General features: G+C 41.3%; 1 protein-coding gene across 1 annotated transcript in view; it reads left to right on the top strand.

Annotated features, from left to right (window-relative positions):
• The window catches only part of nkain1 (sodium/potassium transporting ATPase interacting 1), a 108169-nt gene that overhangs the window by 86091 nt on the left and 5668 nt on the right, over window positions 1–16410 (top strand). The window contains exons 4-7 of the mRNA XM_088603074.1: window positions 618–698; window positions 9233–9430; window positions 10764–10824; window positions 13552–13633. Of these exons, the coding sequence (XP_088459200.1) occupies window positions 618–698; window positions 9233–9430; window positions 10764–10824; window positions 13552–13633 (422 nt within the window). The remainder of the gene's footprint in view (window positions 1–617; window positions 699–9232; window positions 9431–10763; window positions 10825–13551; window positions 13634–16410) is intronic.

Raw genomic sequence — 16410 nt, 5'->3', positions numbered from 1 at the left:
TTGCTCAAAGCAGATCCTGCTTACCTATGTCTGGTGCTGACAAACTTGTCCATGCCCTTGTTTTTTCAAGGATGGACTGGTGTTTTCACAGCTAGCCAGCATCTCCCATACTGTAAATCAATTAAAAACACTCCGGCTTGTGCAAAACAGGTGCTGATCATGTCCTCCCAAGATCCTACCAAGTTGAGGTCTAATGTCACTTCTCTGCTGCAGTCACTACACTGGTTACCTGTAGTATAGAGTGGATTTCAAGATCTTACATTTAATTTGCAAACCTTTGCATAGCTTTCCTCCACTGTGTTTTGAGGGTGCCCTTCTGCAATCTTATACTCTCTTTTCTCACGCCATATGTTTAGCACCCACAGACCAGGTTGTTCTGAGCTGGGGAATTCTGTGCCTGTGGCCTTTAGAAGTTCTTAATCTGTAAATATAGTTTTTAAACTAACCCAAGTCTTACTTTTAACTAATCACAATCTTTTCCATTTCCACTGTTTTGTTTTAGTGTTTTTTTTTAACGTACTTTAGAATAGTGCCTTGCAGTGCAAGGCTTGAAATGTACAGTATGAATGAAATTTGATCGATTACAGCCATTTTGTCTGTTGTGTTATGTATTGTAGTATGCGTTGTGGCTGGTGCTGTGGGTGGGATGGAATTCGTTCATCATCTGTTTCTATCTGGAGGTGGGACATCTCTCTCAGGTAGGTCTTCTGTCAATTTGAGCTCTATTTATGTATGTTTTTTCTGTGGCCATCATATCCTGGGCAAGGACATGTGACAGTCTCACCCTGAGCCCTGTGCTTCTGGTTTAGGCTTCGGGCTTTTGATAATATACTTTCTGAAAATGGATGAATGGGAAGCATGTTTATTAAATACTGTAGCGTGATCCAATAATTATAGTTTGTGATTCAGATCAATTCCCTCAATGAATTACAGAACAGCTTTGTAGTCTCTGGGTTCTGTGTGTAATAAATACAAAAACAATAATTAAACAATCATGGCAATGTATATATTACATTTATTATTTCTATAAACTATATGTATGTGTGTGATTGTCTTCGTATTTGTTCCTGTGTGTTCAACCTACTATTTCCAACAGGAAGGCCAAAAAGGTTTTGTGTGTTGTAGTACGCTGCCGTTCCAGAAACCCATCTCAGAGTGAAACATGTGGTTTTGTAAATTAAAATTACAATGGTAAGCTATTTATAAGCACTGCAGCTGATTTAACCTTGATAGTGCGCTCCAGTACCATGGTGGGATATGGGAATGTCCCCAAGCATAAACAGATGTGATTTAGAAATTGGCAGCAGTGCTGCAGGCTGCACTGAGGAAAGATTATAGACTAACCCTTGGTTTAATAGACTGATAGAGGGGTAGGAGTGTCCATTTTTGCCGAATGTCTATTAAGTCACAAATTACGTTTTTTCAACCCCAAAACACACAATTACACGAGAATATATACTGTATATATACTACACATGATTTCTGGAACTTTTGACTCATTTTTTAACTGTTGTAATTGACACAGTCAATGCCTTTTGTAACATAAATATACATGCTCTTTATTCCATGTGTCTTAAATATGCTGTATAAGATTTGCTGAAGCATTCATAACACAAATAGCAACCATCTTTAGCAATTGACATGCCCCTTTAGGGCATTATTGATATTCCTGAATTTTCTCACCTTCTCACCTGGACTGAAAGAAGCTCTGAGTCCCAGTGCCAGTGGTATTTATTTTTAAACTTGTTTTATTATTTGATCATTTTACAGAGCTTTTTTTCATGTGAGCATTTTAGCATATTTTTAATTATTGTTTTTTTTTATTCACTAAACCACAGGAAATGCAAACAACACCCATCGCAAGCAATTTGCCCCCAATATCAATTCTCCTATACTTTGCCAATTATTGCGAGGAAAGTCTGATATTTTTATAATTTTACAGATTTTGTCTGTTAAAACCAAAGCCCATTAAAACAATTATGTTAAACCAATGGTTTACTGTAATACAAATATGGAGGTAAAGAGAAAATAGCTCATTTAGTGCCCTTTACGCAAATGGTGAAAAGCAAAGTTAATTCTGTTATTTAGAGTCATCAAAACTCTAAACCTTTTCTTGGAATTCCAACCTGCTTTTCAGCATCACCTTGCTGTGGGCAGCCGACTCATTGACACAGGAATGCTGAGGTTCAGCTAAAGACACTACCTGTATCCTGCTTTATACCTGGCAGCTGTCTGCCAACTCTTACACTTATCTTAAGGAGCCTTCCCTTTCATTTCCCTTCTGCACTGGACAGCACTAAATTAGTGTTCACATACCTTTCCTCCACACTGAGCTCAAACCACCTGGCCTTAAAAAAAAATTAGGAGGAGCCCCTCAGAACACAGAAACATTAAGAATGAGGGCATGTCAACTTGGCTCTCTTTTGTTTAGTTCAAGAGCGTGGCTAAGTATCATTAAAATGATCGATTCATATAAGTTTGGAATATTATTATTATTTCAACTCAAGGAACCCACAGAGATATAAACAGAAACAAATACCTCAAAGTCACTTTGTGGCAGGAATGTCCATTAACTTGCAAATGGTGGCGCACGATGAGTCAGTAGCACAGACAGGACTTGAACTAGAAATCTCTTGGTAATATGTAACATTATATCATAATTAGTAATGTGACTTTTCTCTTAACTTCATTACCACCTGCTATAATCCTGCTGCTGAAAACCATGGGGAGAGGAAATAATTTGAATTTGATTATAATTTGAAGTCCAATCCTCAGGACAATTCAAGTAGTTGTATTTAAAAAAATATATAGGAAGAAATGAGTATTATTCCATGTCATCTGAGCTCTCAGCGATGTAACTTTTGCAGCACTAGTGGCACCTGATGAGTGAACATTTATAATTACCATGTGTTGGGTGAAATATTTGACAGAAACTAATACGTCAATACCTTTGGCCCGTTGGGAACTATCATCACAATGCCAGAGGCTCAGGAGACGTGAGGAATGAGCAGACTAGCTATGTGGTGCGTGGAAGCAGTTAATTATGCTATTAATCAGCTAAGTACAGCTGAAATTCGAAACATCATTCATTGCCAGCCATGGGTCGTTACTCTTTCTCTTCTCACCTGGGCTGACAGAAGCTCTGAGGCCAGTGTGGCCTGCCTGTCCCTGTTTTGTGAAGGGACATCATGTCAGAAAGACAGGCTTGGAAACTGCATTCTGTTCTGCGCAGTGAAGCCTGTGACCTCTGCAGACACCATTTCGAAACAATGATGGAGTGTGCCAGAGCTGTACAGTAGATAGATGTCTTGTGATTTTCATCGGCTTTGTTAGTAGGTGAAATGTAACCTTGTTTTTCGTCAATAACCACTAGCAGACTATTGCAAAGAGCCCATTGCATTTGGTGTTTTTCTGCTGTGGTCTTTGGTTCCCACAAACACTACTTAGTTTGTGACCAAGTCACTGGAGGTCCAGGGAACAGTGCATATTTTTACTGACACTGGGTCTGATCCATTGAGCTCTCAGGTAACAATGTTGTTTCACTGCTTAGTGTCTCAGTTAGTAAGTAATGTGGGTGCAGGATGAGCAGGAGTTGCCCAGGGATATATTTGCTTACTGGGGCAAACTGTCAGGTAGTTTGCCAGGTTACATGCACATTTGCACTAATATTTGCAAGAGGGGTATCAGTTCTCTATACAGTGTTGGCTCTGCTGTAGGTTCTGTGGGGCTCACAGTGTTAAAATTAAGTGCATTTTCTCCACACAGAGTAATTTCCACCGTGGTCTGTGCAGTTGACTGGCCAATACTGATTTTTCAATATAAAAAAATAACAACCACTGACCTTGGTGCTTATTATTACACCTTCTCTAAAAGACACGATTTCTAATACACGACTGCCAGTTTCTGAGGCCATTTCACAGCTCATTGTGCTGAGCAGTTCAGCTTCAGAAGTTCACGGACTGTCATCAGCGCGCCCATAAAGGACATCCTCCTTATTCAAGACGTGAAACAATAAACCTGTGTACTATTGTTTACTCTTTTGACCTTGAAAAGATGGAATGTCGGATCCTGCAAAGACACCTGGATGATGTTTGGCCAAGTATTAACAGAATTTAAATATGACCCCAAACAGCGCTATTGTACTGATAGCATACACCTCAAGTTTTTTGAAGGTATGCAGTAAAGCCCCTTGAGATTTTCCTGTCCATCTCTCTTCAGAGTCTATATTGGATTTTTTTCTGCCATTGTAATAGGAGTTTCCATGGCAACACTAATTATGCTTTGGACAGCCTCTCACGCATTTCTGAAGAGACCTATCTCTGTTCTGTCTCTGTATCATCTTTAAATTTAGAGCTGGGCGTCTCTCAACTCCAGACTTGGGTAGACGGTACAGTTTTCCGCTTCTTCTTTGATAACACCTGCTTGTTCCAAATGTTAGAAATCTCCAGAATGTTATTTGAAATGGAAGAACGTGAGACTAGTGTAAAGATAAAAACACAGATTTCCTGTGAAAAGAAGTTGGGTGCGGGTTTTATAAAGTTTATTTTTACCAAGCAGTGTCTTTGTTATGGGAACTGTACAGTAGAAATGACAGTAAATTTTCAAGAGGGGCAAAGCCTGCATAAACTGTTGATATCTGTAATGTATCCATTTCCGGTGACTGTACTAAAAAATAGACTGTTATGCACTGGAGGTTCAGAGACCAAAAACTAGAATCACTCCACTAAATGCAGCAGATAGAAAACTAGAACCTGGAAGAAAGACCATTTTGCATACCCAGGGGCTGAATGCTGCAGTGGCATCTTTAATCTCAGACAAAACAGACACAAACATTCTGATACAACCAAAACCACAAAAGACTCGTTTGTTTGTTTTTTGCACATTTCTCTAAAGTACAGCTAGACAGCTTCAAAATAATAATAAATCCTTACAGATATATAGGCATTTTTCTGGACACTCCACTCAAAACTCCCCTCCACCACCACCAATGTGCAGCCCCACCTGGGTGATGCACCAGTACACTCACCACACACCAGCTATCAGTGGGGAGGAGAACAGAGTAATGAAGCCAATTCATGGATGGGGATTAGGAGGCAATGATTAGGATTAGGAGGCAATGATTGGAAAAGGCCAATGGGAAATTTGGCCAGGATGCCGGGTTAACATCTGTACTGTTTTGGAGAAGTACCAAAGAGAGTCAGGCCCTCAGTTTTACGTCTCATCCGAAGGATGGTGCCTTTTTACAGTATAGTGAACCCATCACTACACTGGGGCATTAGGACCCAAAAAAACAAGTCTCTCTCTGAGACTCTTTGCTCCAAAATAAATTTACTTCTCAAAAACAAAACTCACACTACTACATCCCAGGGTTCATATCCCTCTGCTCCATTCTCCTGTGGTGCAGAGTATAATAGAGGCTTACCAGCTAGAAGAGATTGTCAAAAGTCCTCTGGAAGCATCTGCTTCCTAGCTTTAAATGTCACCTGACTAATCGTTTTCCACCAGTCCCACCAAAGGTGACTGTGGACAGCAGGTCATTCCTCATTGCTTTCTGGGTAATGTGGTTCAGACAAAGCTGTTTCTTAAAAGAACCCTTAGTTTGTTGCGTGTCATGAGAAGCTGTGGCATAGCTCAGTTTAGTGGAGCACAGCTAAATACCTGTAAACAGCAGCAAAAGGAAAGTATATCCAAAGCAAAAGTGCAACAGTGCTTTCCTGTTGTGTCCTGGGTCTTGTGAGCCAGCCAACAACTGCCATACAGTACAAATGAAAATGTGATCCAATTTGTGCTTTACTATTACTGCCTTATTCTTAACTAGAAAAGGACACAGACCAAATCTGACTCTGTGGTATCTAATGCTTCCTTGAGATGTGAAGCTTTGCTCTTCTGTGTTGAGGAAATGAAATAATTCATGTTTCTCATGGGAGATCAAGGACCCCCTGTGCATTTCCTCCTGCTATGCCATTTCTCCACCGCTGACAGCTTTATAATCTGGTCTTTTGTCTTTCTGACAACAAGGCATGTGAGCGACGGTTTCTCTAAACAGTTGCAGGTCCACTGGCTTGTACCAAAGTATCTATTGAACGCGTTAATTGGGGAGTAGTTCCTCTTCTCCTTCCTTCATAAATAAGCCCTCCGCTGCAAGCTGTCAGCGTGCTGTAAACAGCTTGTTTTGTCCTGTTGTAATGCCTCTCACAAATCTTGTTCCTATAGGCTGAGTTTTCTATGCAGAGCGTATTAATGCCTGTAAACTACAGGGCTGGTTTGTAATTTCTTTAACCAGACCTGATAGAGTGAGCAGCGTGCATAAGGCCAGAAATCATTAAATTGACCTCTGGAGCTCAGGCTGTGTACTGCTTCTGTCTGGGCTAGAGTTCAGGGATCCATAGGTTTCTGTTTGGCAGGCAGGAGTGGGATAGTTCGGCATGCAGAAGCTGCAGTTCAGGGATAGCGTACAAAACTTCACCGACAGTCCAGATTTCATCATGCCTTGAGTCTTACAGATACACCATGAGGTAAAGAGTGGTGTCTATGTTCCTCAGTCAGACCCAGGATTCTACCTTAAGGACACCTCCACGCATCCAATTCATACACCCCAAGCCAGCACTAGATGACATGTACTTATACTATTCAAGTACACCTTAAAAACCTGAGTGGTTACAGTGTCTCATCTCCATCTCCCTCTCATCTCCTTATCTCATCCCTCTTGTGTTCTTCAGCAAACTACTGTTGCTTTGCATGACCCAGCTGCATAAGTGGGTACCAGCATTGCTATGGGGTTAACCTGCAGTGGCGCAGAATCCCATATAATAGCCTTGAGCTCTCAGTTCAAGTAATGCTGTAGCAGCCATTGAGCCATTGCAGTCTTGTAGTTCTAATTCATAATGACATCAAATCCTGCATCAGCCACTTCTGCTCCATTTGGCATTTGTAGATTGGGGGCTGTGTGAAGAGCCCACACTCTCCCCATGCAGATCCATAGCTTCAGCCAATGAGCTGAGCTGATTAAAAGTGACGTTTTCATATTGGGAAAGGGGAAAACAAAATGAATTTGGCAAATTTCAAACAGTGAAAAAAGAGTGAGCTGCTTTTGGCACACGTGGCGACAGATAAAGACAATGCTCCATCACCACGCTTTCCATACTTACAATGAGTACGAAGTATCAAGGTGTCATAGAAGGAGACCTCAGAAACATTTCAAGATTATGACAAATGAACATCTGGAAAATGTTTAATGCTATACAATGTCATTCATTGGCTCCTGACGTCTGACAGAAAACTGATCAGGATGATTGCTCTGGAAGAGTTGTTACTTGGAGCAGAAATGCAAAAGCTCGTGAATCTGCTGTTTGGATGTAACCGAGCCTTTTTACAAGAGTTGAAGAGGAAAAGGAGAAATAAATGGGGTGAATCTTTGCTGTGAAAGTCATGGTGTTGCAGTGCTTAGCATTGCTGCCTCACAGTGCTGAGGCCCTGGGTTTCCTCCCACAGTCCAAAGACATGCTGGGAGGAAAACTGGCTTCTGGGAAAACTGGCCGTGGTGTGAGGTTGTATGTTTCTGTGTTTGTGTGCCCTGAGATGGACTGGCGTCCCATCCAGGGTGTACCCTGCGGTACGCCCATTGCTTTCTAGAATAGCTCCAGCTCCCCTGCCACCCTGAACTGGAAAAATGAGTGGATCGATGGAATCTTTGCTGCACTTGTCTCTTGCATCATACTGTGCAACAGTGCACATTTTGCAAAAATTAGATAAGAAGGGGTCAATCTGAAACTGACATTGTTTGCTTTTTTCTTAATGGAAAGAATGAAGTTTTTCCCAGCAAATCTTGTAATACTGTATATATATGGGGAACAGGCAGTGGAAGCCATTTTTTAATGAAAATTGCAGGATTTCGACGATTGTAGCAGGTTTATCTTGCCTATGCAAGAAAAAACCAACCAAGCTGTTATATTAACAGTGAAGCAAACTCTTTGTAGCTGTGCTTCAGAATTGGACTTCCAGTTACAATCTTCAGTTTTTAAATCCCACGTAATGCAGTTTTAGTGGCACTAAGAAGTCGTCTTGAAGCATGTCTGTGTGTGTGCGTGGCCTGGCAGGGGGCCCAGCCTCTCCCTGCTCTTTTGAGGGATGGCAGGTTTCCTGTCTGCCGGCTGGCTCTGTTATCGCGGTTGTGCAGGCAGATTAGAGAGCTGCCATGTGCATGCTAGATTACAGATGGCAGAAGATCTAGGCAGGATGATCCCTTGTGCTCTCTGGGTCTCAGCCTGGGGTCCAGAGACTGTGATTAGCTTGGAAATGAGCACCCCCACCCCCTGCTCCATGGGAGCCCAGCTAATGAAAAAGGAAGACCAGGCTAGAAAAGGCAACAATCGGTGCAATAATTGTGCAATAAATACACTGCAAAGGGGTATATTTATTCGTTTTGATTATTGCTCGGAAATCCTCTTTGGTCCCATACTCCAGTTTTGCCTGATGCTGAATAAGTAACTTTCAAATTAACCCACATCAGCTCCTGTAGCTTCAAACACTGAACCGTAAGAAATCCTAATCCCATTGCCATGTACTGTAGGAACGCATCAACAAAAATATCCCCTCACACACAGACACTACCCTCTGCTGTACTTCTGTCATTGTTACCATCCACCTTAAGGATCTCGAAGGGATGATAATTTAAATTTAGCACACTGCTACCAGGGCGTTATGATTGAAAACCTGACCTACTGTGTAATATATACCATAGATCTTCTTCCAGAACAAGCAGCATAAAACATGACCACTCACTCTTACAGCTGGGTATTTATGGAAGTAATACAAGGTCAACTCTGTGCTTGCAAATGGAAGGCTGTGGTCCTTTGACAGTTACTGTATGTGCAGTATACGCCTTACAGTAGGTTAGGACTGTCAATCTGATTAGCTATCTATGCAGGATATTTAATTCACTTATGAAAACGATGCCTGGAGAACACACATCCCATTCCAACAAGCACCACTCCTGTGCACAAATGATTGGCTGAAGATGGGTAAAATCCAGGCATCGAGTGCATCCAGTGATGATTGGCATCTCTGACATCTCATCATATCAGGCTTCAAGATGGTGATACAAACTGCAAATTAAAAATGACAAAGACAAAGTGAGTCCCAGATTACGCTGTAGAGGTAAATCACAGTGCTCTAGGAGCTCCCTACTGTAGGTGGATAATGGCATGTTCTTTTTTTTCTCTGCATTGCTCAGGACCGGGATTTCCTGATGACCTTCAACACCTCATTGCACCGGTCCTGGTGGATGGAGAATGGACCGGGCTGCCTGGTCACCCCAGTGCTCAACTCCAACTTGGCACCAGATGACCACCATGTGATCACAGTGTCAGGCTGCCTGCTGGACTATCAGTACATTGAGGTGGTCAGCAGTGCTCTGCAGGTCTTCCTGGCTGTGAGTAACACCCAGGTCTTTGGGGATTCAAAATGAATATACTAATAACACAGAATATCTGGCAGCTGTCAAACAATACAGAACCATTTTGCTGGTTTGATTTCTAATATCTAATTGACCTGAGTGTCTCATCCAGCAACTTGTTTCTACACCTTGGCTGGGTAGATTGTTCCAGACACCCAAAACCCTATGAGTAAAGAAAAGCCCTATTGCCTCAGTTCTAAATGCCCCTGTGCATCAGATAATGCTTGTGACCACTGGTCAGTTTTTCAGTGCTTATATTCATAACAAAGAGCGAATTTCTGCACTAGGTAGATATCTCTATGCAAGGTGATCTCACAAAATTATTACAACAATTTAAAACAACATGTGCTAAGAAACACAGCAACAATACAATTACTGCTAACAGAAATATAACATTTAAATTCATGTTTAATCCACGGACCTCAACTAGCCTTTGCTTGACTGTTCCCAGGGAATTGCTTCAATAACTGGCAGGGCAGCTTTTAGTTCCAGACAGCTATAGACCTTTGTTTTTAATTCTGTTGTTTTTTCCACGTTTTTTAAATGTGGATTTTTGCTTGTGTTGCCTGGTCTGTCTATGAGCGTAATATTTACTGTTTTGGAAGCATTGTGCAGTTCTGTGTAATTAGAATTGTGCTACATAATTTAATTTAGCAGTACAGTCTGTGAGAGCTGTGCGCAGCCTCTGACATCCTGAAATATGCGAGCCTCACAGAGTGCTTGGAAACGCAGCCTGGCCCTTCTGGTGCTGTCATAGATTTGCTTGAAATTGATTTACACTTAGCATGCCCAGTCTGCTACCTCAGAGGATTTCAGATACTACCCAGTCCCGCCTACATACAGTAGATGTTTCTGTCCCAGGGTAATGTATGACTTGGAGCAATCCAGTCATACTGTAGGTGCCTTGCAACTTTTTAAAGATCATGCTGAATTTTACTTCATCTTTCACATTTTCTATGCTGGTGATGTACAGTAGCTGCTTTTCCGGAATTTGGGGATTTGTTTTTCACTGTGTGCTCTCTTGCAAGGATCACATTAGCGGTCTCACAAAAGACCTGAATTGCCCAAGGGAGAAAAGCCGTAGGTTACGAGCACAGCCTGGCTCTGAAATGTTGGTCCAAGCTTTCATTTTTATCAATGACGTTTTTTATATGTTTAGAAACTGTGTGTTCCCGCTATCTTTTGCAAAGTGCTCTTGGTTGATGTGTATTATGAAAGCTCTGAGTTAGCAATATGGTATTGTGCAGTAGTCCAGTTTCCAAGCTCTAAACGTTTTTGTCTCTCTCCCTCTCTTTCTGTCCCTCTCCAGCTCTTCGGCTTTGTGTACGCATGTTACGTCAGCAAAGTGCTGCTGGACGATGAGGACAGCTGTGAGTTTCCTGGCTTTGGAATGGGGGTCTGTGGGGGAACTGGGTTACACATTTCTTCAGCAGAGCACAGCAAGAGTTTCAATGAACTACCTTGCTCTAGGGTATAGCAGCAGTATGTAGTCCATGATTTGAACCCACAACCCTCCTAATTTAGCAGACATACTGTAGCTTATGGATGCCAAGGGAGTTCAGGACACTTTTTCCTATAAGCACATCCTTCTTTGCAGATGGGCTTCACAAAGACAGTCATGTACACAAGAAACCTGCTTGATGAATACATTCAGACCTCACGGACACTTGGCAAAACTCCTTTCTCTAGCACAAGAAATGGTCCTCATCGAATAGAAAACCATTGACACCATGCATAGACAGAATTTCCCATAAACCATTACTCTGTCATAAGCTTTCTCATAATTCATGAACAATATGAACACTTTCTTAAGCTTCTAAAAGAAAGTCACACTTCTCATGCAGTGTGATCCATAATCAGGCATAAAGCCCCACTATACATTCCATGTCTTAATGACTCACTCTGTGAAAATTATTGAGAGACCCTGAATAACAGACTTATTGCTCTGTAGTGCTTTATTTGAGGTGGATAATAGTATTGTGACTGCAGTGTGCCAGTCATTGGGGACACTAGACAAAGTTAAATATAGCTGGGATAGCCAGTGTATGTCCTCCTCCTGCCTTCACCTTTACAGCTGATTTTGTAAGCATTCCTCACACATCCCATAATAATGTCTCAACCTTTGCATATTACTCCTCAATCATCAGGCTCACATCTGGACTCCTCATTGCCCATTTCAAAGCTACAGGTTATTTCTTATGCATCATGCACTGTAGGTCCACACTTGATTCACATTTCTCACATCTCATGTGATTCTTTTGTTATAGAGATGTCCTAACTTTTGTGTTTCTGCTGCTTTCTTGCTTCAGCCTATATTGCAACTACTGTATTTTCACAGTATGTCCGGCTTCATGATATGCATCAACTGTACCAGCTCCCTGTAACCAGTTTTGATAGCCATCTGCTTGCACCTGAACAGCTTGAGCTCCTTCTGTATTCCACCACCTATTGCTCTGCAAACTAGCTCACTCTGTAGCAGACCTCCTAAAGCACTATCCTTCTCATTGTTCAATCGTTTCCAACATACTATACCTTCATTCACTCCACCCTGAGCTCTGGGAATTCATTTTCATAGAAACCCATGCGCCTTTGAGTGTTCAGCTAGCACAGACCCACTCCTGAAGGAAACATAAAAAGAGAATAAAACTTGCCCCTTTGTTGTTCATATAATGTTCATATTGAATATCAATATTTTATATTGAATATTCAAGCTAAAAAATGTTATATGCTTTTGTAACATTACCTATTTTTTTCCTTTTTTGTTAAATAATTATTTCCTTGTTGCATATGCTAAGTGTGTTGTGCATGGATATTTTCTCTTTGTTGCCTACAGCTTATATCATTCAGACAACACATTCCAGAGAAGTGAATAAAAAGGCTCTCAGTCCTGACAGTTCAAAACAAAAATCTAAATGAAAGAAAACTCTAGTTGGGCAGCACTGTGTCGTTCCTCCAGAATGTGATCTGACTTTGGATCCCAACAAGGTTTCCCACAGCTTGAAATGATACTATCATTGATAAAAGTTCACTTCGGAGGGATGCTCACACTGTTATATACTTTTAATTGAAAAGAGCTATCGTCCCATCTCTCTGATATCCTCTGACAGCAAGTTGTTACCTTTGCCTACCCCACAAGAACCATGTTACCAGATGCCTACCCCACAATCAGGTGGGTTATAATAAAGGGTGTTATAAGCAAACACACCTCCTCCCTATTATATATGATGCTACACACAATGCATGCCCCTTCTTCTGCGAGATACTGAGAAGCCTTATTATGTCTGTGGTTTCTAGATATTCTGGGTTTGGGATCAGGCTTCAATAATGTAGTTAAAAATGTCAGCTTACCATTCAGCAGAGATGTCAATGGACAGTTATTTCCAGTTTGCTATTTGTATTAATCAGGGAGGCCCACTTTTCCCACTGTGGTTTGCTTTGAATTTGGTGTTACTATCACAAGATATGTGTCAATTTCTAATGCTATTTCTCTTAATAATTGTCAAATAGCATAATGATCTACACTCATGATATGTTGTCATATGCAGACAATGTCTCCCAATCCCTGGCTCAACAGCTATCTATTTTTGAATTTTCTGGTGTTATTGGGGTATAAACTGAACTGGTCCAAGTCAGCTGTACAGTACTGCTGTTACACTGGGCGGTAAAGAGAGCCAGCCCTCCTTCAATTAAGATTTAATCATCTTCACTGGCATTACAATTGACTTGAATGATGCCATGTGTGGACTGATCCTCTCAGTTCTCTTCAAGCTGGAGTTTCCATTGTAAAACTGAATGTGCTTGGTCACTTGATTATCACTCAAATCCATAAAGGGGAAAATAATCACACATTTTGTGGATTTCAAAGTGAGAAAGAAAACGTTCACACTAGCTTTCTGTTCATCGTCTGGTGATGCATTGACTTGAAAACCATTTCAAAAAACATGTCTGTAGGCAGCGAAAGCTTTTTCAAACACAGGGGAATTTGTTTTTTGTGTGCATTTAAGATGATAACAAAAATAAGTACAGATTGACATTTTCTGACTTTTTCTTAATTTACTCTACCTCTTGTCCCCTGTTGTTTCTTCTTCCTCTGTCAGTCGATTTCATTGGCGGGTTCGACTCCTACAGCTACCACCCCCCTCAGAAGACATCTCACCTTCAGCTGCAGCCTCTCTATACGTGAGTTCCTCCCTCTTCTCTGGCCATTGAGTCTCTTTACCACATGACTCCTGGGATGAATGACTGTCTAAGTAGTTTCTAACAGTTGTCACTGACAAATATTTGAACAGTCCGGGCTGGATTCATTTTAATAAAGTGAGGACTGATCTATTTCCAGAAATAAGAGGGGCAGTGTTTATGCTTGCCATTGTGTGAGCATAAAAAAGAAAAAAATTGAAAAAAGATGGAGCATGTATGAATTTGAAGGGTCCTTGGAAGTCCTGCTGTTTTATTAAATGCTTCTCTATTTAAGAGTCCATCAAGGTGTATAATGATGGGTGAGGGTTAGCAATAGGCGAATCCAGTGGGGATTATAACGCAAGAATGCCAACTAAAGACAGCAGAGGACTGCACGCGACTGTGCCGAGGAAGAAAAAATAAATGATGGATAAGAGATGGAGGATTCTGGGAAATGGGAGAGAGGTGATGGCTAACACAGAGCAAAACGCACGCGTGATTTTTGAATTTAGCCTTGGAGAGAACTCTTGAGAATGTTCAAGATGGTTTGAGAATGTTCTAGAAGCTTTCAGAATGCCTCTCAAGCCAGGCTTCGCCTGACGCAGTGACAATGGAAAACCACGATCGAGGAGAAAGGAGTGTGTAAGACTCTAAGATAAGTTAATGATAGTGATGGGCCATTAAGCCTACATAGGACTGTGGAATTCTATAAGCAGCTCCCCTGTCTTGTGGTAGAAACTGTCTCCTTGGGATCCTTTAAGAGTTAGATACAATTCTTTGAACATTAATCTCCTAGCAACACAACAAGCAAGAGGGGCCAATGGCCCCCTCTCATTTTGTAACCTTTTGTATGTCCTTATGAGCTTACGTCATTCTCCTACACACTGAGTGGGTCTGTAGGGCAGTGATGGCAGTACATCTCAATGACAGAAGGAGATAAAAGCATCCTGAGGGCATCTGACTCTTTAGCAATTGCAGTAACAGCGCAAAAAAAAAAATGAACCAGAACTCTGATATTAGATCAGCCTGTGAGCTTTTCTGTTGTGTCAGGAATGACAAAACTAGTCCTTGTCCATTTCCCAGATGCTTAAAAGGCCTTTTATAAGTTGCATTTAGGTCCTAGTTAGATATTCATTTTGCATCCCTAGCATATGTTTAAGCAATCATACCCATTTATATTTCTGAAAATGGAAATTTGTACATGATGTGATCCCACGTTTTTTTTTTGTGAAAAAAAGACTTTTAATGAGAAGAAGCCTCTGGCAGTTAGCTCCCCAGCGGGAAACACTGACTGATTTTGGGAGTCAAAATGAGCAGCGCTTTGAAACTCCTCCCTGAGGACCCCATGTCCTCAGACAACAGCGACATTTCCTGTGCTCCCCAGACCTGCTAAACGAAAGCCCCATGGGTTTGGAAAGGCTGCTGTTGAGAGAGGAGCCCACAGGCAATGCAAAGCCTGATGTGTTTGTGTGACTCTCCTAAAACAATGAAACAAGCGGAGAAACGATGAGCCATTTGGCATGAGGAGAAAAGCAGGTAGGGAGAACAAGTATCAGGGCAGCTGATGCTTTATTAACGTGTTTTGTAGGAACTTAATTACAAAAGGAGGCTTTTAGAGGTTTAGAGAGAAACATCATCACCAGTCACATACAGTAGTAAAGCATATTTGCATCTTTAAGAAATCAAGGCAGCCTATGAGTTGGAATGCAGCACTACTGCCTAGTAATCTTATCTAATCATATCTCACAAGCTAAGGAAGGCTGGGATAGCAGACCTCTGAGGACAGCAAGGACCAGTAGGTAGCGAACCTCTTCCCAGACTATAATTTCCAATGCACAGCCCTCGGTGATATACAGGATGTCCTTCAGAGGAGACATGAAGTCAAGGTTCTGACTCCTTGGTCATGAAAGATTAAGCTGTTTGTAAGAGTATGGGTGTAAACCAGGACACTGTAGTTCAGTTCAACTCTGGGCTTGTAAATTTTGACCTACACAAATTAGAATTCAGTCTCCTGTCGCCATCACTCACAGGTCACAAAGATATACTCAGAGTCCTGTCATATTCACAGTGACCTGTTCAAGTCAAGAAGATGCTTCAGTATCAGCTGTGTTCGGACATTGTGAAACCTGAGATCTGTTAGTTTTACTAAGATTTGCAGAAGTGTCTCTCATCCAGATAAAAAACGTTTTAAAATCAATTTGCACATCAATTTCAAAGTGTGTCCTAAGGCCTTTAATGGCGGTCTTGAGAGCTAGCCTGGAAGCTCTTTTGGGTGTATAAGTGCTGTCAATCAGTAACTTTAACCAGTTTCCAAGAAATATGTCAGATTTTTGTTTATATTCATCTGAATGTTTATGAAAAACTTTAGAAACCATGGGAACTTTTACAGAAGAGAATTGGTAGTTGCTTTATCACTGGCATTTCTGGGGGATCTCTGTTAGCAAACCAGGGGTAGTTCAGTGTTTTCTAACTGGGAAAAAGAGTTCTTCACACGTGGCCTTTGGTGATTCACTTTGTATAATGACTTTCAAAAGTCTGTCCCACTGTTGCAAGCAGTATTTCTTAGAACGTTAGACTAGACAATTTCATTAAGAAAAATTATTGCTGCCAGCCTTTTCCAAGTGCATAGTCACTATTACCTACATTATAATTATTTTCCTTTTTCCTGAAAGCAAATTGACATCGGCCCCTGGATCACAGGCTCATGAATAGGTATTGTGTTGAATGATAATGTTGGGACACTCCTGTTCTCCAGTAGACTTTTCTGTTCATATTCCCCA

The sequence above is a fragment of the Lepisosteus platostomus genome, chromosome 13 (genome assembly GCF_059453375.1).
Source record: "Lepisosteus platostomus isolate fLepPlt1 chromosome 13, fLepPlt1.hap1, whole genome shotgun sequence".
Taxonomy (NCBI): Eukaryota; Metazoa; Chordata; class Actinopteri; order Semionotiformes; family Lepisosteidae; genus Lepisosteus; species Lepisosteus platostomus.
Note: the sequence above shows the minus strand (reverse complement) of the source record. Positions and strands in the feature narration are given on the sequence as shown.